Source organism: Neolamprologus multifasciatus, chromosome 20 (genome assembly GCF_963576455.1).
Source record: "Neolamprologus multifasciatus chromosome 20, fNeoMul1.2, whole genome shotgun sequence".
Lineage (NCBI taxonomy): Eukaryota > Metazoa > Chordata > Actinopteri > Cichliformes > Cichlidae > Neolamprologus > Neolamprologus multifasciatus.
Genome location: NC_140458.1, coordinates 33,623,182 through 33,646,640, shown reverse-complemented (window position 1 = coordinate 33,646,640; position 23,459 = coordinate 33,623,182). Strand labels below are relative to the sequence as shown.

The 23,459-nt window shown below is 41.4% G+C and overlaps 2 protein-coding genes across 3 annotated transcripts; one reads left to right on the top strand and one right to left on the bottom strand.

Moving 5' to 3' along the window:
- Nucleotides 1-1,571: 1,571 nt before the first annotated feature.
- neurod4 (neuronal differentiation 4) lies at nucleotides 1,572-6,188 on the bottom strand. Its single transcript, XM_085145473.1, has 2 exons — nucleotides 5,971-6,188; nucleotides 1,572-5,077 (listed from the first exon to the last, which is right to left on the bottom strand). The coding sequence occupies exon 2, from the start codon at nucleotides 5,069-5,071 to the stop codon at nucleotides 4,013-4,015; it is 1,059 nt and encodes a 352-aa protein (XP_085001599.1). The 5' UTR covers nucleotides 5,072-5,077; nucleotides 5,971-6,188; the 3' UTR covers nucleotides 1,572-4,012.
- A 7,438-nt stretch (nucleotides 6,189-13,626) lies between these two features.
- Nucleotides 13,627-22,161, top strand: LOC146495391 (myosin light polypeptide 6). Of its 2 annotated transcripts, XM_085146378.1 has the most exons (7): nucleotides 13,627-13,812; nucleotides 17,548-17,575; nucleotides 19,383-19,526; nucleotides 19,629-19,802; nucleotides 20,018-20,095; nucleotides 20,557-20,592; nucleotides 21,669-22,161. In XM_085146378.1, the coding sequence occupies exons 1-6, from the start codon at nucleotides 13,642-13,644 to the stop codon at nucleotides 20,583-20,585; spliced, it is 624 nt and encodes a 207-aa protein (XP_085002504.1). In that variant the 5' UTR covers nucleotides 13,627-13,641; the 3' UTR covers nucleotides 20,586-20,592; nucleotides 21,669-22,161. The 2 variants fall into 2 exon arrangements, with proteins under 2 accessions (XP_085002504.1, XP_085002505.1); XM_085146379.1 differs by lacking the exon at nucleotides 20,557-20,592.
- The last annotated feature ends 1,298 nt before the right edge of the window (nucleotides 22,162-23,459 follow it).

Below are 23,459 nucleotides of genomic sequence, written 5' to 3'. Positions count from 1 at the left end.
CAGATCCCATTAGAAGCTCTTTAACTCTAACACCCTAATGCTCGGAGAGAAGTCTGGGAGGGGAAGGTCCACCCCTCATCCTCTTGCACACAATGTCACCTTTACACCCACTTCCATAGGTAATGAACCTGGGAGCTACCCTCTTTCTCCTCCTCCTCCTCCATTTCTGAGTTCACGTTTCATATTTTAAAAAGAGCCCTTAAATTCTATTTTATTATTTTTTCCTGACATTAATATAAATATTTAAACTTTCAGTTGATGTTTTAGTGTTTTATCAAAGGGAAAAAGCATCATTGACTATTTATGACTGAAAGCTGCTATTTTAACAACACCTTACTTAGAATTTAGTTAATAAATGAAGTTAAACCTCTGACTCAGTACATTTTTTAAAAATTATTTTACTCAATCAGACCGTGCTCCATTTCCTCTTTCTGTCTTTGCCCACACCTTTTTTTTCCAGCCATCATCTTGGTCCTTCTACCAGCTGCTCCTGAGTGTAGGGTGTTTCTGTTTTGGGGGTGCTCCACATCTCAACCAAGCCACCCATTGCCTTATGCACCCCACAGAAGCAAGCATGTGTGTTTATGCATGTGCGCTGAGGCCCAAGAGGAGGGAGAATCACTGTGTTCACCCTCAGCTTAAAGGCAGAGGGATTATCGGCACACAGACACTGATTAAAGCCTTCCAGCGTCCTATGGCCCCATTAATACAGTCTTAATCACAATGCTTTATCCCTCCATCTACCTCCTATGGATCAGAACCTTTTCATTTTACTGTGAGCAACTCTTGTTTAGCTAGCGGATTAGGCATGCTGTACACGAAAACAAAAAATATAAGCAGAGAAGTGAATTAGAGGAAAAATTGTGCTTTATATAGATAAAGCTATACATAGGCTCATGCTGTCAGCAACTACTGGGCTATATTCATATATCAATAAAAAGTACTAAAGCTGAGAAATCATTAGCTGGAGCATGGGACCCCCGTGTGCTGATATCTGACATGACCTCACTCTCCCAGGGGATCGAGCTACAGGTTGTGTTCCCTTGCCTGTCGCCTCAGCCAAGATGGCATCACAGAGCATGTGTTCCCTTCCCATTACTAGACCCTCATCATCACGCCCTTATTATAGACAAGAGCCACTTGATGTGTGTGTGACGCCTGTGATATATGGTACTGTAAAGTTATGAACCTTTCTACTATTTTTTAAGTATTTTGTTACAATAATTATTGTTTTTTTTTTTTCATTTTAAAATAATTTAGGTTTTTTTTTGCGCAAATTAGCAAGAAAAAATTACATTTTAAAAGCTTATGGCACGTAAATATTTCTAAATCTTCTGAAATTGCTGCTCCTCGCGCAAGACTGTCCTGTGTTTTCTAATCTTGTATCCAAAGTCAATTTATAGGGATTATTTCCATATCCACCCACTCATGTATTATTTGGACTATGGAGGATAAGTCGTAACAACCCCACCACCAAAAAAAGAACCACTACATTCTCTCTCTCTCACATGCACACACAGTTTTTGCTGTAGCCGAATAGCAAGCACACAAAGAGCATGCATTTTTGTTTTGAGCTATGTGTCATTCCTTCACCACGGCCGACACACGGCAGCAGAGGGGACAAACTTCCAATTGAGGATCAAGGACCTCGGTCACCTCTGCTGCCCTCTCCTCCTCTCTCCACTTCTCCACTCTTCCACAACACACTTACTTCCCTTTGCCTCTCCCGTTTCTCTCTTTTATGCTCTCACTCTCTGCTCTTTCTCTCTTTCTCCCCAAATTGGCCCAGCTGTCCATCAGCCCCCCACCGTTCCCCCAGCTGTCTGACCTCCCCAAACAAGGAGCCCAACAACAATACAGGTCACAGGTCAAGAGAAAGAACAGGCTGCGTTCACAATAGACCAGTGGCGCCCACTAAAACAATCATTCCCTTTTCTTTTCCAGCCCTTCTCCACTGTTGCCAGGACTGGAAATGACAAATCTTTGGAGGGGTCGCTGAAGGAAACGAAGGGGGAGTCCTCTTAGGGAACAGCATCCAAAAGCACCTTCCCCCTTTTTTTTTTTTTTTTTACAATTGGCCAAAGGACCACAAGGATAAATACACTCATGCACTTCATCTTTGCACTCTGCCGCCCTGTTCTTTGTTTATTTCAAGAGTCATCATGTCCCTCAGCACAATCATGAAAGTCAAAACTGATACTCCGGTCATTAGTTGAGTGATAGAAATGTTTTAGGTTCAGCTTTACATTATCTCTGGATTGATGCATCCTTTTTCTGCTTTGCTGAACTTTTACCCATTTATGGCATCAGTATGTAGAGACTGCATTATTTTAATATTCATAAAAGCTAATCTTCTCAGCTACTATAGCATCCTTCATGCACATGTGCTGTGTCTCAGAGAAAACCCAGGCTAGTTTACCATTCAGTAACTGGATGAATTATTGGAAAATGAGTTCTTGCCCTTCAGTGTTTTGGCATGAGCTACATGGGAAAATGGGACACATGGGAGAGAAAGGCAACGATAGAGGCTCAGAGCTGTGACAGGTTCACCTGTTCCCCGGAGCAGTTTTCCCATGGCCCCCAACAGCCTCCCGCCTGACCTGATGGAAACCCCGGAGCAAGCCTTTGAATGACATCATGCACAGACTCTTTCTCTCTCACACACACATGCACACACTCATATCATGCAACAGATCTCTATTTCCCAGCCACAAAGTACTCCTTCATCCAGTCTTGCTGATTTCCCTTTTTTTTTTTAGTTGGCACACTCTTCTATTGTAAAATGATTTAGAGCCGCAAAAATCTAAATATACTAATTAGCTATTCGTGTTGTTTGTGTAATACTTATTTTGCATGTAAAAATGCATTTATGAGTACTGAAAAATGCCCAATACTGCACCTGCTGGTAATCGTGACCAGATTACAGGGATATTCTGAAAATGCTGCATCTAAAACGATGCACAAAGCTAGTGAGAGTGATGTAACAGCTGTCGCTGACTCACATTTATTTATTTTTTAAAACCAGAACTTGTAATTTAACTGAAATTGTAATCGAGTTGATGAAAATAATTTGTCCTCTGATGTGAGGGCTTAGCAAAAAGAGTCATCTCTGTGTTATCTACTGTGCTTTATAATATAAGTGTAATACTAAAACAAAGCAAAAAGAAATCTAAATGAATGAAAACATCACTGTACCAAGCTTGTGTGCATGCGTTTGTCTTTCTGTTAAACTAAAATGTAAGAAATGGATGACAGCGTAACATCACAAAAAGACATGGCACACGTGTTACTATGGAAATAGCATATAATATAAGAATATTTATTTAATTAAGTGCGAAACAGCAAAATATTAACAGTACAGTATGACAAAAATCGTGACACCAAATGAACAAGTACCTGAAAGACTTAAAATAAATAAATTAAATACAGTACAGCTACCAGTGGCTGGCATCGACCCAAGACAGTGAAACAGAAACTGTGCTGAGAGAAATATAAAACAGACATTATCAAAATAAATATTAAATACAGGTATAAATAAATGCATTGCTTTTCTTAGATTCGGAAGGAAACTGGCTGTAGGCCTCAGTGCACAATGGGTGACTTTTTGATCGATTTCTTTTTATGCGTAGACGTGTAAATAATAAAGTATTTGTTCAAACACGAGCATCTGAATAATGCTTCAGCGAGGACGTCTGATTTGGTAAACTAATTTTTACTTCAACTCTTTAAAAACCGACGGAGCAATGTGTTCAAAAGAAGATTAACATATAAACAAAAGTGAAATAAATACAATAATAAATGTTATGGGTGCATGTTTCAGGTAGATTGAGTTGAGGTGATGAGTCTTCTCTCTGAGCGTTCAGTGCTCTCCCAGAGTACTAGACAACATAAAAGCAAACATTTTTCTCTATACACTCAGTACCACAGTCGTCCTTTTTTTACAGCAGTTTATACAGGAGCAGTGCTTCTACTCTATTCATAACAGTCACTCATTCACTGGTACTATCACATTTCAGATGGTACCCATGTGAGAGGTGATGAGGTGAGGGGGAGCAAAGGAGTCAAAGGCCACATCCAGGGGCAACTCGTAGCGAGAAGCCTGTAAAAGTGGGTGGGCCTGAGGCCCCCCTGGTAGGCTGCCTGTCGTGGACGTGGGGTAATGGTGGGATGAGAGGTAGTGAGCATGGTGGGGTGTGTAGTTCCTCTCTGACTCATGCGGAGATGGCTCCTGCTTCAGGGCAAAGTTGCCACTGATGCTGAGAGGGGGAGTGAGGGGCCCATCGTATGGAGGAGTGCTGCTGCTGCACTCGTTAGGGGAGGGGTTGTCATATACAGGCCCCTTGAATCCTTTCATTTGGAGGAGGTGCGATGCCTCGAGGGAGCCGTAGGGTGGGCTGGGAAGGCCTGGGGATGGGTAGCTGAGGGGATGGCCAGCCACCATACTACCCATTCCTGGACCTCCGCACTTGTCGTCCAGCTTATTAAGAATCATCGGACTGGGTCCCAGCTGCAGCCAGCCAGCCACAAGGTTGCTGGTAGGCTGGGACAAACCTTTACACAGCATCTCCACAAATCCATGACTCTCTGGGGACTGGCCACTTTCTAGCACCTCCGATAGAGCCCAGATGTAATTGCGGGCCAGCCGCAGAGTCTCAATCTTCGACAGCTTTTGTGTCTTAGAGTAGCAAGGCATCACTCTGCGCAGATTATCCAGAGCATCATTTAGCCCATGCATACGAGAACGTTCTCTGGCATTGGCCTTTATTCGCCGTGCACGAAACCTCTCCTGTCTAGCTTTGGTCATCTTCTTCCTTTTAGGGCCTCTCCTTTTGGGAGCATTTTCTCCATTTTCTCCATCTTCTTCGTCCTCTTCCTCTTCCTCCTCTTCCTCCATATCCTCACTACCCAGTTCTGTGCAGGAGCGGAGGCGACCCCCTACAGTCAGGCCATGGCGTCCCGTCAATTCTGGGCTTTCATCTCCATCCTGTGAGCTGCCGTCATCATCGAGCCAGCTGAGAGAGCTCACCAGCTCACTCACATCCCCACTTTTCCCAAATGATTTGGTCATCATTTTGATCTAAAGAAAAAGAGCCCACACAACAAATTCAATACTTTGAGTGTCTGTGAATGTAAATCCTCGAGGCTATTCCCCTATAACGTGATAAAACTGTATTATTATTTATAACTGATGGGTACCCGAAGAAGCACACACTGACTGAGAGTGCTCTCATTTCAGCAGGGCAGTATGGACAGATCACTTATGTGAAGTGCAAGCACCTCTGTCGCATAACAGTTCTGAAATAAATCCAGTAATTATTTAAAATCAATCTCACTGTGAAATTTGGATATTAATGAATAAATGGCTGTTTTCAGAATGAGATGGATGAGTGGTTCCCTGCTGTTATTCTCCAGTCTTTCAGAGACGCTGTCAATCTGGGACACCACGGGATTTACTCAGTATATAAAGCTCAAAGATTAAACAGGCAACATACAAATCAACAAACATGCAACCCCCCAACACACACACACACACACACACATTTCTCTGTTAGAATATCTTCATTAATATTATTTTTATTATTATTATTATTATACTTTTTGCATAGCAATCTATATCACCAAAATCATATTTTAAATGTTATTTTGTACTTTAATGTTAAGTGAAACGAAGAATATTTGTTATTGTTGTGCAAAAAAGTCCTACTTTGTGAGACAATTTAAAGTAACTTGTAGAGCGAACTTTGGGCTCGTAATTCTGTCTTTACTGTACATCCCACTGAACAGAAAGAAGATCGAACTGTAAATAATAGGATGATGCTTTGGGTGATTTGAAAGGTTTTCACAGCTGTAAATAAGCTTAAGAGTTTTTTCTGCAAAAATTGCATGTGTTAAATTTATTAGCTCTAATGTGAGCCATATGGGTTTTTTTCTATTTCTTTCGCAAGACTTGGACATAAAATGTCAACTCACCTGTTCGGGATCCGTTTTCGCTTCGTTCACAACAGATTTTTAAATGTTAAACAGACTAATAAAAGAGTGATAAGTCCACAACTGCTGTGTTTCTTTCTTCGCGCACCGGCCAGTGTCTCTTAATCTTCTGCTCCCTCAGATGGCCATGAGTACGCTTGGAACTTTCATCTCCAAATGACACGATCGGGCTGATATTCTTTTTGCCTTTAACCGGGCAAGTCCCTCCCTCTGCCGCCCCACCCACCGTCAACTTATCCAAACGCGCGTGGCGTGCTCGTGACCAGAAGTTTTGGCAAATGTGCAGCGAGCGAGAGAGCGCGACAGGGTACATGCGTAACATTTTTTTTTTTAAATCATGAAGTCCGTGAACTACGAAAGGATGGGTGTATAGGGCGTCAGAAATGCACAGCGGTCAACAAAGAGGAACTTGAAAACACTTGGTAGCAGTTTAAGGAGCACATGCCATATTATTGAGCATCTTATAGCCTATACACACCCTTCCAGCGGTCAGATTTCATAAGACTCTTTCCCCAAATGTGACTTTGCTTATACTACTATCTAAAGGTATATTCATGTCTAAAACAAAACTAATCATTTTTCCAATCTTCTGCTAATCCCGCCTTATCCTACTTTTTTTCTAATTTTAAGTTGTGTTGCAAAATGAATGCCCCTATAGGCCTACAAGTACCACGATTGCGCGCAAATTGAAATATATGTTAAAGCTATTTTTTAATAAAAGAAGAAAAAATAACTCAAACTCAATAATAACAGATTTCAGTATTACGCAGGAGTTTACTGTTAGATTTCCAGTCACATCTGACTTGAATGAAGATCTCTTGTTGTTGCCCTCAAATCTGAAAACACAGAAATCGTAAAATCCACTGGACTGTTTGCTACTGCGTGAGTGTGTTAACCATCGTAATCGATTGTCTATCTCTTCATTAGTCAGTTGGATTATACATTTTCCACTTCATTAAACGCAGTGTGGGCTTGATCTTCAATGAGTTAAGAGACGCTCTTCCTTGTGTGCGTATTTAAGTGATTTTGACAGCGTGGTGTGCGGAGAGCAGGTGTGTGCGCTGTTCAACCACTCATTCAATTGTTTCCTTCAATTTTTAGCGTCATATTTGGCCCCAAGGAGTCGGCAATCTGATTACTGAGTCGATTGGTCCTGCGATCGAGACACATTTAGATCTGCTTATGAGAATCCATTTGGAAACGTAATCAGCTACACCGTCTAGTTACTAGATTATCAATGATACATTTGGCTTGTAACTAATTGCTTTTATGCTTTGCTTTCTATGTCGTTTTTTGTTTGTTTGTTTGTCTTTTGTTTAAACTTTAAACACGTACAACCTAACTTTTCAGTAGAGCCTTTGAATCAAACGCGTAGTCCACGTGACGTGAGTTTACGTCTTTTATTAGTCTTCACAAATCTTATGTAAATATTGGTCGTTTTGCACACTTTTAACTACAAATGCCAAAGCACGAGAAACGCCCGCCAGTCGTCGTGCGTGGCGAGCCGCAGCTCAGTGGGGGTCTATTGTTACGACCGGCCACTGACAGACGGGGTCTCGCGAGTCGCACGTGCCCCCGCATTGATCCCAATTGTGCGCGCGATTGCGCACAGCTGTGCTCGTGACTGAACCTTTTCGACTATCCGGTGAAGTTTCCTTGTTTTTAAGAGCAGTATTTCCGGGGGGAAAGATATAATCACGCGATTAATCGACAAGAAGCGCTTGAAAACACGCACTTATCAAACGATTTATTAGACGTAAGCTAACAGATGGCTGAATATGGGAGTAACTGGGGGGTGGGGGCATCTGTTGCTTGGATGCTCAGGCGTCACTCGCGAGTACATGTCTTGTGCTTGAAACAGTATTTATCTACCTCTATAATCACTCCTGGTCAGTGCACTGGCCATAAAGGTATGTGGACAGGAAGATAAGCCTTGTCCTTTGTGTATGTGGCTAATATGATGTGCCCAAAGCTCCCCTGGTGGATGCACTTCTACACCCCCAAATATATACACTCTCCTTCTGTCCCAGGAGTGTGAGTATGGCCACGCCACACCTGCAGCCTGCATGGGGAATTGGAGCCTAGCAGTCTCCGACAATCCCCATCGGTTTCCCAAATGACTGACTGACTAACGGAAAGGGAATTGCCCTGCTCCCATTTAAGCAATAACATAGAAAGCCAACCTTCCGGAAGAGGTCACGGTGAACACAGATGATCTGAACCAACTTTTGATGAGTTTGCATGATTTGAACTTGGGATAGTTCCACATATTTATCTTTGCAACAAGTAAAGTTACAAGTAAAGTTAAAGTAGACAAGTAAAGTTACACAGTCTGAACTGACGTACTGTGTTTCAAAGAGATGCATTTTAATAATGAAGATTTTGTGAACATAAATCAGATTTTAATGTATGCTTTGATTTGATTGATTGGCCAAAAAAGAAATGCATTGTCAGCTTTGGCATGAGCTGTCCAAGACAAGTTTATGTTCACGACTAAAAGAGTACCAGCCCCACTTTAGCTTTTTAAGTGCTGTTGTTGGTATTAATGGGGGCAACCCCATTCCTTACAAAAAAAACACTGCCACAAGTGAGTTGTCTCGCGCTCTTGTCCCCTGGGACTCCGAGTGGAATGGGAGGGATTGGTGCACTGTGCTGACAGATGGGTCCTTGTTCCGTCTTTTTCTTCATCTCTATCTCCCGCTCCCTCTTTTGCTAAAACACAGACACACTCACACACACCAAGACTGCACGAATACAATAGGAATTAAAGCTCCACACACATGCTCCCTGGCTCGCTCCTGAAAGCTGAGCCCCCTTGTACGCATAAAAGATGCAGCAAGCTTGGATTTGTGAGAGGAGCTGGCATGCTAAGGAGTTGGGGTGATGTGGCACAGGGTGGTTAGGCTAGAGAGAGATGCAACTTCACTGTTCAGAGTTTAGTGTCCTGAGCCCATTTGTACTATGTATGATGCAGTTCTCTCTCTACGACTGGCAGCATCCGATTTCAAGTTATTTTATGTTGTGTGTTAAGACGTCAGTCTTCCTCCCATTTGCGGTTCATCGTGGCTGAATACAATTACAAAGCAGACGTCTCAGAATTTTTTATTGTAGACTTTTAAGCTCAGTTGTTTTTGGTGAAACTGGAAAGATCTTTAAATGAAGTGTTTCTTCCAAATTAAATTGTGCAAACTAAATGTAAAGAGCTCAGAGCTCAGTTGTAAGTTTTCACACTTTTGCAACTGCGGCCCATTTACATGAACGTCCTACTGCTGACATTCAGCATGGCAGACTGAATAAAGGTGTGTGTGCAGTCGAGCTCCACAGAAAAGTGTACGGTTTATTTATCCTGTTGTGTCTGAACATAATTCCATGTTCAACTTGATACCTTTTCTTTTCTGGAAAATCTCTTGTCATATCCATATGGTGCCAATAAATTAGAGTCTCCTGGATCACAAAGGGCATTTAGATAAGATCAGGCAGCATTTCATCTCCAAAATATGAGTAGATTGTTTGCAGGTTATTCCTCTTCCTTTGGGCTAATGGATTTGGAAAACATTCCAATCGAGCAGAAATGTGCCTACAGAATGGGAATCGGGCCTGAGGGCAATTCTCACTAAGTGGGGAGAGAGCCATTAAACAAAGGTGCCTGTGGTTTCATATTCAGGATACTTTACAACCTCCGTCCCAGGACATCAACAGTGTTTTTCGTTGTGCTGTTAGAGTGGGCCGAAGGGAGGGGGGGGGGTCCATCTGCCATGCTGCCGGTCCTCTGGGAGATGGGCATATCCCAGGGGTGTTTTGGAGAGAGAGGGTCTGAAAGGATTACACCCAACCACTAATCAACGGCAGTAATCTGTGGGCCCCCAATACAAAATCCCCTTTCGATCCAAACAACAATTTAGGATAGACGATAAAATCGGAGTATACAGACGTTCAACTGACATTGAACAACTTGATAAACGTGATGACAAATTCAGGTGATTTTTTAATTGGGAGAATCAACTGCGAAGGTGTGATTGGCAAAGAGCCATAGTGTCTCTGTGATCAGGTGCAAGTGTCCCACAAGTGGCCTAGTCTGAAATCCCAGTGTGACCATTATGCAAATACAGCAACTAGACAAGCCTACAACATAAATTTGTCTAACGGATAAAAGCACTTTTCTAATCAGATCTGGATGCAAAAGGTTTTTCTTTTTCTTTTAATACATTTGGTTAAAAAAAGAGAAAAATCAGTTAATAAATCAAAATAATATATATGCATTAGCCAAGATATTATTTAATTATTTATACTTCTTCTTCTTCTTTAGATAAAAAAGGTTTGTATGTCCATTAGGGTGAACTTCTAACAGCCTATTTTATGATGTTATAAGGTGAGCCCTGCAGATCGCTTCTCCTTGAACCTTATCCAAATACTCAGTCACAGCAGGAACCTACAAGGTGCAGCTGCTGAGCTGCTGTCCTGGCAGGTCTCCCCTTCCAGTGAAGAAATAGCAGGGAATCAAGTTGCCACTAGTTTCATTGTTCCCTGTCAGTATGGTTTTGATGTCTTGGGCCTGGGTGGGGTCTGGATTTGGTAGTGGTGGGTTTAAATCTCCACAGGACTATAGAAGATGCTGCCTAATGATGGTGCCAGTCCTCCGGGGCATAGGGAACTGGAGCATCCTGGCCTGCATCTCCACTACCTCCTGCAGAATACCCACTGGCTAGGCAGCTTCTAAGCTCCCTCTATCCCCATAGCTTCATTGTTCAGTGGGCCCGGCACTGTCAATATTAAGCCTGGCTAATGTGATCTAGAGGCAGCTGGAGCAGCCCCGATTATTACCATGACACAGGCGACCGAGGGGTGTAATATCATTAAAAATAAATCAGGTGGTGTGGAGATTTGCTGTAGCAGGCGGGGGACTTTGAATGACATTAGGTAGAAGTGCCATAATTTCATTAGTCAATTGGGGCAGCTCAGAGGATCTGTTGAAACATTTCCTTTAAGTTGAAGTAATTGAATCTGCTTTCACAACAATCAACACAAAGTGGAAAATAAAGGAACCGATGATGGTAGTGTTTTTTTTATTTAGAAAATTAATTTCATAAGTATACACAGACACATGCAAAACACAAAAGGACAATATTTCAATTTGCTAATTACAGCATATATGGTTGATAATCTATTTCAAAGCAGACGTATAGGGTATTCTCAGAGTTATTAGCCTCTTGCGGTGGATTATTGTTGGAAATGATGAGGAAAACGTGAAGCCCTGGTAATCTTCTTAAACTATTTGACACTGAGCTGTCTGCTCGGCAGACTCATCAGCAATCAGCTGGCAAGTGAATGGTCTGCATCCTGAAAGCATTAATAGGATTAACGCTGAAAAATAAACTAAAGGATATTAAAAAAATGTGAATTTAAAAAAATCTCAATATTTCCCTTATTTATATATTTTCTCTTGTTTCGTTTTATTTTGATAATGGGCTGATAATTTTGTTCCTTCGTACCCTAGTTTTGCATGTTCGATCGGCTATTATAAAGCACCAGAAGTGCCGTTGGGCGCACAGCAAGGGTCTTATGTCGCTATTGTTTAGACGCACTGGACACATAAATGATGATTTCAAGGCCCATTGAGCGTGCGATGGATTGTCCCCAAATGTGACTGACTAGCGGAGAGCAAAAACTGTTGGATGAGCGCAAAGAGCGAAACCAGAAGTTGTAAAAAATTTCGACACTGACAACTGAAAGTTCGATAATTTATTATAAAAACTTCACTCATAAAGGTCCATTAAAACGCGTGAGCGGATGTATTGTATTCATTCATCATCATTTAAGGGCAAATGTTTAATGGGGTCGAGTACGTATGGTGCTGTGGTGCAATTGTGACATCTAGTGATATATTTTGAGAGTGCCTCACGGCTCAGTGATTCCCAAAGTATGGATTGCGCTCTACTGGTGGGCCGTGAAGGTACTGGAGGTCGTTTACATCGGGTTTACTTATTTGTTTCTCAACTGAAATTCTTAATTCTCTCAAGATTGAAATTTAAATTTGAATAGATAGTAGTGTATTACGATAAAAGGCCACATCTTTTACATTTTTATGCAGCTTTATTCTGTGGGAAAAACTTATAGAATATTGTGCACTTAAATGTGGTGAATCAAATGATAATCATTTGGTTTAATTGTATAAGTAAAATCTTGGGGGGTTGGTTCCAAAAATCAAATCCTAAAATATTTTTCAAATCAGCTTTCGTCATTTTTTTAAAATGACAATGAAATAGTTTCATTTTAAGAAGAAACTGAACTAATGAAACCACAGATACTGCTGTTCTTTTTTTCCACCCGATCTCTTTTTGATCCTAAACACACTCATATCTTGTTATTTAGGCGGGGAAACTGAAAACAAAGCTGTTGACTGAAAATAAGCCTCAACCAGTAAATCATCAGCAGATGATTCATTGATGAAAACACAGAAAACACAAAGGAAATAAATGAAAACATTTCTGCTTGTGTGATGATCAGAGCTGTGATTAAAGGGTTGTTTTGACTACTGAACATTGTCACGTTTCAAACTGGACCATGGTGGTCTGAGGTTTGATGATGGCTTGCTATAACACTTTACTATAGAGGCTTACACACACAGTAGTGCATATAATATTATAGGAGTTACAACCACAACATCAGTTGGTAAAAATAAAGCTACTTCTAGCTGATTCTTTGTCACAAGGGAAAGCAAGTTGTATGTTGCATGTGTGATTTAGGAGTGCTTTTAGATATTCTTTAATGTTATTTTATAGTCTGCACTAGAAAATCTACAACTGTTTTTGGACACGAGACAAGGTATTTACACTTAAAAATAGATACAACTAAGTGAATATTATTGTGAATTAACCCCAAATGTATATTAAAATAAAAAGATTGAATAAATTTAGCAACCTCGAGTGATCCGTAACATAAAATTAGAATGAATGTTACAATCTCGGGCAGCACAGTGTGAACCTGGCCAGCTGGGCCTTTCTTTGTATAAGTTTACATCTTCTCGCTGTACCTGCGTGAGTTTCCTGCAGGAACTCCAGAATCCAAAGACAATGCTGTGAATGTGAATGTGTGTGTCTTCCTGTGCTGGACCCGTGATAGACTGGTGATCTGTCTGGCGTACAGCCTGTCTGGGAGATACTTCAGTGCCCCTACAGCCCAATCAATGACTATTCACCTTATGCACTTGTCAGAATTCACTGAACTACGCATATTCTAGACTCTTGGTTCAGGAAATGTAAGCTTTTTAATGCTTTGTATCTGTTTCTAGGCATTTATAGCACAAACTAGCACCCAGTCCTCTCTCTCTTCTCTCCCTCTCACACACACACACACTCTTCTGACCCAAATAAATGAAGTCAGAGGAGGATGGTGATTTCTATATTTGGCCCTTCTTTATTTTACACCCTCACTTTCATCTCCACTCCTCCTACGCTTTGCTTCACCAATTCACCTCTGCCTCATCCACCTGCCAGTCCCTGAGCATCATCAGCATCCTAAATCTGATCTCCTCCCCCCTCTCCTCGACAGGATACACCCAACTTACTTCATAGCTTGAATTTTTTTCTCTCAGCGCCATACTGGCAGCTAGTGCAGAGATCTGACACTGAGTGTAACTCTACCAGGACACCAGGAATGTCTCCAAAAAGAGAACCCTCCATTAAGAAGTCTCCCTCATCAGTGACCCCACCCAGACTCGGTCCTCCGTATCCCTGCATGCCTTCAGCTCCTGCAACTCCAAAACCGGAGCAAAAGCCTAGGATGCTCCGTCCCTCTGATTCACCGTTTGATCCCAGTACTTTGGAGGTGAGTGGGTCGTCTGCAGTACATATTTTTGTAACAGAGCTTATGTGGGGCATTCATAAAGTATAGCAATGGCAGTCGTATCTAGCCAGTCTAGTTTTACACCCGGTATGTCATTAATGCCTCTTAGAAAACAGATTAAAGCTCAGTGAAAGATACATAATAGTGGTCTCTTATAAAATTTATTCCAAATAATATCTCTAATTATTTGCAAAGTAGCTTCTTTTAATTGTGCAGCTAATTAAAAAGACCAAGAGAGAATCTAAGCTAATCAAAGAAATGGGACAGTAAAAGCAGCCCTGGTTGTCAGTCAGTGAGTGGCCCCCTTAGAGACAGTTTCCTGTCACAGCATGTGCTATTTCTGCCACCAACAGGATAATTCAAATTCGTTGCCTGTATCTCAACACCCACGCAAGAGTGATTTCTACAAAAAGAAAGTTAAGACCACCGAAATTCAAAGTGAGCAAACTCTTATTTTCTTTCTAGATAAAGTAATGACATTAAAACAAAAGAATAGACCTTCTCATACTTCTCTGATGTTTTACAGTTATCGTATCCAAAGATCTTCAAACATTTACTTCTTAGCTTACCCTCAAAAGTTAAATGAGGCAATAAATTCTTCTGTTAAAAGATCATGAGATCATTTAGAAAGTGACGTTTTTTTTACTTTGCATTAATTTCATTGTTCACAATTATCTGCATCCACTATTCTGGCACAGTGGCATACACTCACTGAGCACTTTATTGATTTATTATTTGCTAATGTGTAATCAGCAAGCACATGGCAGCAACCAAAGGCATTCAGGCTTATAGACATCGTCAGCACAACCTGCTGAATTTCAAACCGAGCATCAGAATGGGGAAGAAAGGTGATTAGTATTAGTATATAGACTTTTAATGTGCTTTGAGGTAATGGGACAGCAAGACTGGTTGTTACCCAAACCTTTGTTACAACCGAGGCCATAGAACAGCATCTCTGAATGCAAAAGCTATGGAACCCTGACGTAGATCACCGCAGCAGCAGAAGACACCGAGGACCACTCCTACCAGAGAAGAACGGGGAACTGAGGTTACCATTCACACAGGCTCACCAACATTGGATAACACAAGATTGGAAAAACTTTACCTGGTATGATGAGTCTTGATTTCTGCCTCAACATTTGAACAGTAAGGGTCAGAATAACGTGAAAGCACTGATCCGTCCTGCTTTGTAGCAACAGTTCAGGCTGCTGGTGGTGGTATAATGGTGTGGGGGATATTTTCTTGGCAATCTGGATCCCACAGCCTACCTGAGTATTACAGATGATCATCCCTTTATTTAGGGTATCCATCTTCTGATGGCTGATTCCAACAGAATAACACACTACATCACAAAGCTCAGAACATCTCAGACAGTGATGACATGACATGGCAGTGAGTTTACTGCACTCAAATGTCACCAGATATCATTCTAACAGAGTACCTTTGGTAAGTAGCGAAATGGAAAATTTGCATCATGGATGTGAAGCTGATAAATTTCCAGCAAATGCCTGCTGACGTGTCAAAATGAGGAATGTTTCCAGCACATTTCTGAATTTATGTCACAAAGAATTAAGGCTGCTCTGAAGAAAAAGGAGGGTCTAACCCAGGACCTGTAAGATGTATCAAATAAAGCGGCCAGCGAGTGTTTAACACTACACTTTAACTGTCAGCTGTAAAATACCCAGCCACCAGTTGTGTCCTTCTGGCATTACAAAATTAATGTTAAAAGGGTTTGTATCTGTTAAACAAATATAAACCAATATTGCAGCAGGATGTTTGAATATTTTTGAATGTCATTGCTTTATGGGGATTTTAGTCCTTTCAGGGGTGAGCTGATATAAAAACCTCAGTGGATATAGGAATTTAGTTAACCTTGACCACTTGTTAAAAACGTTTGAACTTTACGAGTCAAAATCATGTGGGCTTGTAATGTTAAAAGGCTAAAAGCAGGAATAGGCAATCATTCTTAATTTAAAAAATGTATTTATATGTGCAGTAATATAGCTTAGCTTGGTTTGTGCCCCAGCTTTTGCTGCCATCCTCATATGCTTTAAGTGTTGCCACTGCATGCACTGTTTTATAGAGTGAGACTGTCCCATTTAGCTGGTGAGGATATGTGGGCCATGTTAAGTTACCCACTTCACAGACATGACAAGAAGCCGGGCCGCCATCTAGGAAATAAAAAAAGGTCTTTGGCCTATAAAGTGATATGACATCAGTCCATGATCTTACTATACTCAAAAAATCCATCTTTCCTGGATTTCCACCCACAACACTAATGCAGGTCCCTTAGCTCAATCACGCAAGTGTTTTTTGTTATATAACATCCTTAAAATAATTTCTTTTAAAAGGGGTCTATTGGCTCATTGATTAATGATCGACTTAAATAATTAACTCCTTTAAGTTTAATCTCAGTCAAAAATTCAGAATCTTTCCAGTTCTATGATCATGCAAAATGTTGATCCTGTAAAAATTTGCAGAGTAGATAGCTGAAACAAGGTTTGTCCAACTTCACAGTGCATGCGGGACAGAGGGCTTGCCACAAAATATGGCTTGAAGAAAATGTGGCTTAAACCCAGCCTGCAAACCCAGCAGCAGACATCATTACATCATCACAATAGCATCATTCTTCCCAATGTGAAAACAATTTTTAAAAAAAATCTATATTTTAATTAATGGACATTTGTGAATAACGTTACCATAACCATAAAGGAAAGGACAGGCCGACCATCATAATCCACTTTTAGCCTAAAATCAGGTTTAAGGCCTAAGCCGTTTATTCCATTTACTTGTCACCTTCATCATAAAACGAATGGTTTAAAGACGCTCTAAGGCTCCATGTCCATGTATTGTAAATCACATATCATACCTTCAGCTTTGTTTCTATATATGGAGCGCGGCAGCTGCCGAGACGTCAGTTCCTGCGTCCTGTGCGTGATGACGTACGCCTGCTTGGTTTTTCTCACCCCACCTTCCATTCCACCCGTCACATTCTTTGGTTTGCCGTCGTCTCGGACACACCTTAGCCGACACAGCCATGGTGGGTTTTTTCCCCTCATTCACATCTTAGCATTACCGCAATTGTTATGCAGTTAGGTATTATTTTCAGTCTTTTAAGAAAAGGGCCGAACTTTGCAGAGATGTTAAGATGAACTTGAATATCCGAATTGGACCGCTGGGCGCAAGCGGAAGTACAACTTTAGATAAGCTAGCACTAGCTTGAATGGCGGATAAAGTTAACAATTACACGACTTGTCGACTAATGTAATGACTGGGTTTAGGTTAAGCATTAGTGAATGTGTTAACGGTGGGAAATGTTATCTGCAAGTTCAGGCAATTTAAATAACTGTAAAGTATTTCACAGATCCTTTGACGTAAACGCGAGCGAGCTTTGCACAGCTTTAAGGAACCATTTTCATGTAGCCTAATTTCTTTTTAAACAGTCTGACTTCTCAGAAGATCAAATCCTCGGTGAGTCTTGCTTTTGTGTTGTGGCATGTCCATCGTATTTCTCCTGTTTGTTCTTTCACTCGTGCTTTTTCCAGATGACACTTTGCCCTGTACCTCCACTATCATCCTGCTCTAAGTCCTCCGTCCGCCACAGCAGCAGTAGCAGTCGTGGCCTTAGACCTAAGTTTTCCTTCTGTTTCTCCTTTTTTATATTTTCGTACTGTTTCATCACTTTTTTTCCACTTGCAACTGCTTGTCCTTTTCCAGATTGAATTTAACCTGGATCAGATTCATGGTAAGTCATTGTAAAGGGAACGCCTTACACTAAAACGATGGCCATCTCGGAGTGTTTTAGGGTGTGATCTGCATGTCGGTTGTGGAGCCAAGTCTGTCGTAAATGTGTACGAAAGCCGCTTTGCACTGGTGTTTGGTACGTCAAAGTCAGCCATAGTTGCACATAATGTTGTACTACTCACCGGCCTTGATGTGTGTTGCAGTTTTGTTTTGGTTTATTTTATTTTGAAAGAAGTTTTGAAAAGCCAATCATGGCCAGAGTCCATATTTGCTCTCACAAGTCTTGTTCTGTTAGAGCGCAGGCTTTCCCGCTTTTGTCAGTGTACCATAAACTTTGCCTGCTATCTTCCAAATAGCTCATCTCCACTCTGCCCATTTTTGGTGCTGGATAAAGTGGTGGATGGGTTTTGTCCTAGGGCTGGTTTGTTTAATCATAGCTGACATAATAGGCCAGAGCTACTCTCACTCTCCTCCTCCTTCTCTACACTCCTCTAATAACCAAATATGGTGCTGGGAAAAGTGCTCGCAGGCGAGAAAGGAAGAGAGACATTCCTCAGAACAGGAAAAAAACTCCACAACAGTGCCTACGCCTCTTTTTTTCTTTTTTGTTGTTTTTTTTTGGGGGGGGGGGGCTATTTTTTTTCTATAACATTAGGAACTGCCTGCTGTCCGGATGTTGTGTAATCATGCTCCGTGTCTCCCTGATTGCTGGAGCTTAGGCAAGCATTTATTTCACTGTTTGACTCTGTAGAATGGCTGATTTTAGATCATTGACAGTTGATAAAGCTGACTCCACTTGAGCAGCAACAAAGATGCTCAATACTTTTTAATGTAAAGGCTTAAGAAGGTTTAGGTGCCTCAGAGGTTTATTAACTATCCATTAGTAGTATACAATATTAATATGTGGAGTTACCAAACAGTGATGGTGTTAAATGAAGCTCCTCCGATCATTGGCAAGAAAATATTCCAAAAGCTACCTCCAAGACTATTGTGCTAGATGGCCTTTTGTGTCTGATCAAAGCTAAAAGGGTGTCCAAAAGTTACTAGAGGTTGTTAGAGGTGATACTAGATCAGCATGAAGCTTAACTGAAACTGTTATTCGATTAACATTTTTTCAGCTGTTAGCTGAATTGAGTTTTTGTTGCATTTGTTTTCTATTAATATTACTAAGCACGTCACTGCCTGTTAGAGAGATTTGCCTGCTTTTGATGCCTTAATACAGGTTTGAGTCTTTTTAACCTTTGTTTAAGAATGAACACAACTTATGAAATAGTTTAGGTGGGAAATGCCCAAACCCTTAAAATGCAGGCGTTAACTGCAGTAAATCGACTGTAACTGTAGTAAAGAGTTTTTGAGGAAGTGATGGTTGCAGTATCATCAGATGGTGTGCAGATAGTGTTTTGGTTTTTTGTTGTTTGTTTGTTTTTGTTTTTTCGAACTTTGCACCACACTTTACCAAAGATTCATTTGTGTAAAGTGTAAGTTTTCGCAATATGATCAGTTATCTTAGCGAGACTGGCTAACATTTTCATGCGTTGAGTGTCATACAAAAGCTGGGCAGGTTTGTCAGTTTGGTGCTTTGCATCCTGTCTGTTTTGCCAGATAACTTGTAAGTTTACAATTTAGTCTTAATCAGGATCTTTCTTTAGTCTGCTTGTTCTCATGTTCTTTTCCAATCCGTTGCTTTTCCGCTTTCATTTCCAGTTCATTTCCTATCTCTTTATCATTTCTGCTCATACTCATGAACATCTCGTCTTGAATAATTCATGTTCATACTTTAATTGATCAAGTGTCTGTGTGTCCTACAGAGTTTAAGGAGGCATTCCTGCTGTTCGACAGGACAGGAGATGGGAAGATCAGCTACAGCCAGTGTGGGGATGTCATGCGGGCCCTGGGGCAAAATCCGGTTAACGCCGAGGTGCTCAAAGTCCTGGGCAACCCCAAGGCTGAGGGTGAGGGAGCAAGATTGACCGTACTGGGTGTTACATACAGCAGTGACAAAAGGGAATCTTCTCTGACACAGGCCTGCCTTATTTATTTGTACTTTTTTGCAGAGATGAACACCAAAATGCTCGACTTCGAGCAGTTCCTGCCCATGTTCCAGGCCATTGCTAAGAATAAAGATCAGGGGACAATGGAGGATTTCGTGGAGGGACTCCGTGTCTTTGACAAGGAGGGCAACGGCACAGTAATGGGAGCAGAGCTACGTCATGTCCTCACCACGTTAGGCAAGCTATATTGTTATCATTTCTTAATAGCTATTCAAATGGAAATGTTGGACTCTGCTGGGTCACACTACTTACATTGATTTCAAGTTCCAGAAGCGTATTGTTCCTGAAATTGGTATACAAATTAATATCCAGGGAATTGCAAATGTATTTTTATCTTTCCAACGTTTTAATTTGTAAGTTTTAAATGACTTCTGTTATGTTCCATTTATCAGGTGAGAAAATGACAGAGGAGGAAGTAGAGATGCTCTTGGCAGGACACGAAGATGCAAATGGGTGCATCAATTACGAAGGTGAGAGCTGATGATATAAAAGGTCAAGATGGGATGCTGGCTACAATTAAGCTAATGCAGCAGGATGTCATCATCTCAACTCATCTCAAAATTCATACATGACATTGTGTGTGGGCTATGCTGACTTCAGTTATTGTGCATTTGCTGTCAATTGAAAGTAGCTTAAAGTTGTGTATGTGTGAGTTTGGCATCCATTTCACTGAGCCTTTTGAAAGGGTCACATAGACATAAATGTGCTATTAAACATATCAAGTGTTCATATGGAGGAATGCAAACGTTCCTGTGCTTCAGCGTAAACGTAACCCTGCAAAATTCCTACCTGTGACCCTTCAGGGGGCTTCGTATCATTCATGTTGCCGTCTTCTAATACCTGTTCTTACCTCTTCTGTTTAATGGACTTCTGTAAGAGGCTCTGCTTAAATGTCAGCGTCTGACAGTGTGTTAATGTTCTTCTTCCACAGGGTTTGTTCGTCACATCCTGTCAGGCTGAGGGGCCGGTACGGGCATTGTATACCATTGGATAGCACCTCCAGGCTTTCCTGCTTTTAGTTTCTAGATAATCCAGCTGCATTAGGCCATCCTAACGCTAGTCAGCTTTAGTTGCGCTGTTTGTTTTGGTAAATTGGGACAATGCGCTGTTGCTAAGTAGATTTGACCCATAGATGTATGTGGGAAAGCCTGGTGGTCTTCCTCGTTTCTACTTGAGGCTCTGACCCATGTGTAGCCTCCTGCTCTTCTGTCCTTCTCTCTCCTGCAGCCCTCTGTCTTGGCCCCTGGCCTGCAGCATGGCCCTTTGCATGTGTCTATGACTCTCCCCTATATTTATGGGGATATGGTGGACACACAGGGAAGAGACTGGTCTCATTCAGGAAAAGCCCGGTGGCCATGAAGCGAAGGCATTCAAACTGACTGGTGTGGTGGTGTGGTTATGATGCAGCTCTTCTAATCTCGTTTGCATGTCACTGGTGCTATCAAACAGGCCTTTACTATACTGGTGTCAGAGGTACTGGTCTTTTCACAGATGCAACACACATATAAGATGTACCTTTTCAGATAGTCATGTTTTACATATTTAGATGGTATAGTCACCAGCTTTGGGAGAGTGGACCAGTCCCTTTTTCTACTAACAAGAGAATCGCAATGAGTCGCTCCTGTGCTGACTGTTTCTTTCCTCTGTATTACTGGAAACTGAATTTGTAGCTGGCCGTCTCTCAACTGGACTGTAGCTCCCTTGACCTCCTTCGCTTTTCTCTTCTTCTCAGCTAGAGGAAAGCATACAACGAGGATGGCTTCTCTAACCAGCTCTTTTTGGATCTTAGAATGCCAGTTGCTTTGGCTCAATAGGAGGTGGAGGTGTTTTCACCTCTTTCTCTCATCCCCGCCTCTTCAACCCTTCTTTTGCTCTGGGCGAGCAGAATGTGGAGAGATCTGCCTCCAAATGCAGCATCTCCCACCCAGGCTCAGCAAAGCCGGATGAGGAGGGGGTATTACCTCCACATGCTGTAGTTGGAGGGGGTCTCTATAAAAACTGATACCATGAAACTCACACTTCTCTTTTATTTCTCCTTTACAGAACTGGTCAAAATGGTTATGAGCGGATGAAGACGAAGAGCAACCCACTTTTTTCTTCTTTTTTTTTTCATGTACCCCCTTCTTCCATTTAGCTTCTTTCCATGAGTTATTACTCCATCTTTAATTTAAGAAGTGCCTTTACATTCCCCACAAAAGATCCAGGTTTTGCTTCCAGGCCTTTTCACCTGTGTGACCAACTTTTATTCATTTGGGTTTATATTACCTGCAGCAGCATTTCATCATGTAAGAAAACATAAATCATTATGCAATAACTTCTGAATATTATCATTTTTTTTAGATAAGACCTTTAAAATGCATATACTGTCACCAACCTGCTGTGTCATTGGCTAAGAGTTGCTACGGCTGAATAAAAGTGTTTCTGACTGTACGGTAAACCAGTGTATTTAAAGCCATACTAAGGCAGAAAAAAAGTTTTCTGTGTTTAGAATTCAAACAGATTTTGTTGCTGCATTTAAATAAATGTTTTCTGAGAACCCATGTGGTTGTTTTGATTGATTTGGAATGATACAGTGAAAGATATTTTGCTATATTGTTTTTCTTTATCTGCTGACACAAGAGGGCAGTATTACTGCTGATATCTGTCTTGCTTGAGCCTTCAGTGCAGAAAGCTGCTCTATTCTGCTCCCTTATTCACACGGGGTCACCACAGCGTATAGCTGCACACATTCGATTTTGATTTTTACACCAGATGCCCTTCCCGGTGCAATCCCCAAGGGATTTTTGTATCCTCCCAGAATCGAACCAGTGATCTTTCACTTCTTAAGCAAATGTGTAAACAACTACACTTGCATTGGTTGACTGTCAGAATTTACGGTTTATACCAAAGGCATGCCTTCAAAAGCCCTTTTTGCTGACTTGAGCCGAATTAGAATTATTTTACAGGAGTTTGTGTTTCGGTGACACTCGTTTCTAATGTAGGATCTCATCTGTTTGCAGCAGCTGTTTAGAAACATTAAAAGTTTTGTTTTTTTATATTTCTTCTGGCAATGCTGTAAATTTTCAGAGAAATGAGGAAATGACAAAGCACAGACATGAGCAGTAGAGGGCTGTTTGGTGGCTTCCTGACCTTTTCTTCACTTTCCTCACAAGCAGCCACAACTATTTCCCCTCATTAGGCACTACAGCTATTGGAGTGTGGAGCTTATGTGTGTGCGGGGTAAGGTTCAGGAGGGTGTCATAGTCCAGTGCTGAATAGGTTGTCCACTAATTACTCGGTGTGTGTGTATGTGTGTGGTCGATGGAAGTCAAGGCTATTGATTATTTTAATCCTCCTATTTGTGAGTCTGTGATCCTCGTGGCTCTGCATTCGACAGGGGAATCACTAATGGGCCTCAGCACAGCCTGTCTCAGACCTCTCCCCGTCCAATTAACTTTCAACTGGAATCTGCCAGGAGAGAGAGCCGGGGGCTGGGCCCAGGCGCGGTGCGGCTACATCCTCCTTTTTCTGCTCAGGAGCAACAGATTCACAGAATCCTTTACGTCTAGACTGTCTTCAGCTCTCTACTGTAATTAGACACTTCACTTTCAGCCAGTGATCTAAGAAAAAATCAAGATGCATTCTCTTCAACATGGAGATGATGTCTCTTTCTTACTGGTTTAAAAAGCTACTGGTCCTGAATGTGGGGAAATTATTCACAGAAAGCAAGATTTGGGAATTTGTGTGCAAACTGTATTTTTACAGCACATTTGGGCCTTCTTATGAACTTTAAAAACATTTTGTGCAATGCACCAATAATTATGCATCATCTGAAATATTGCCCACCTTTTTTAA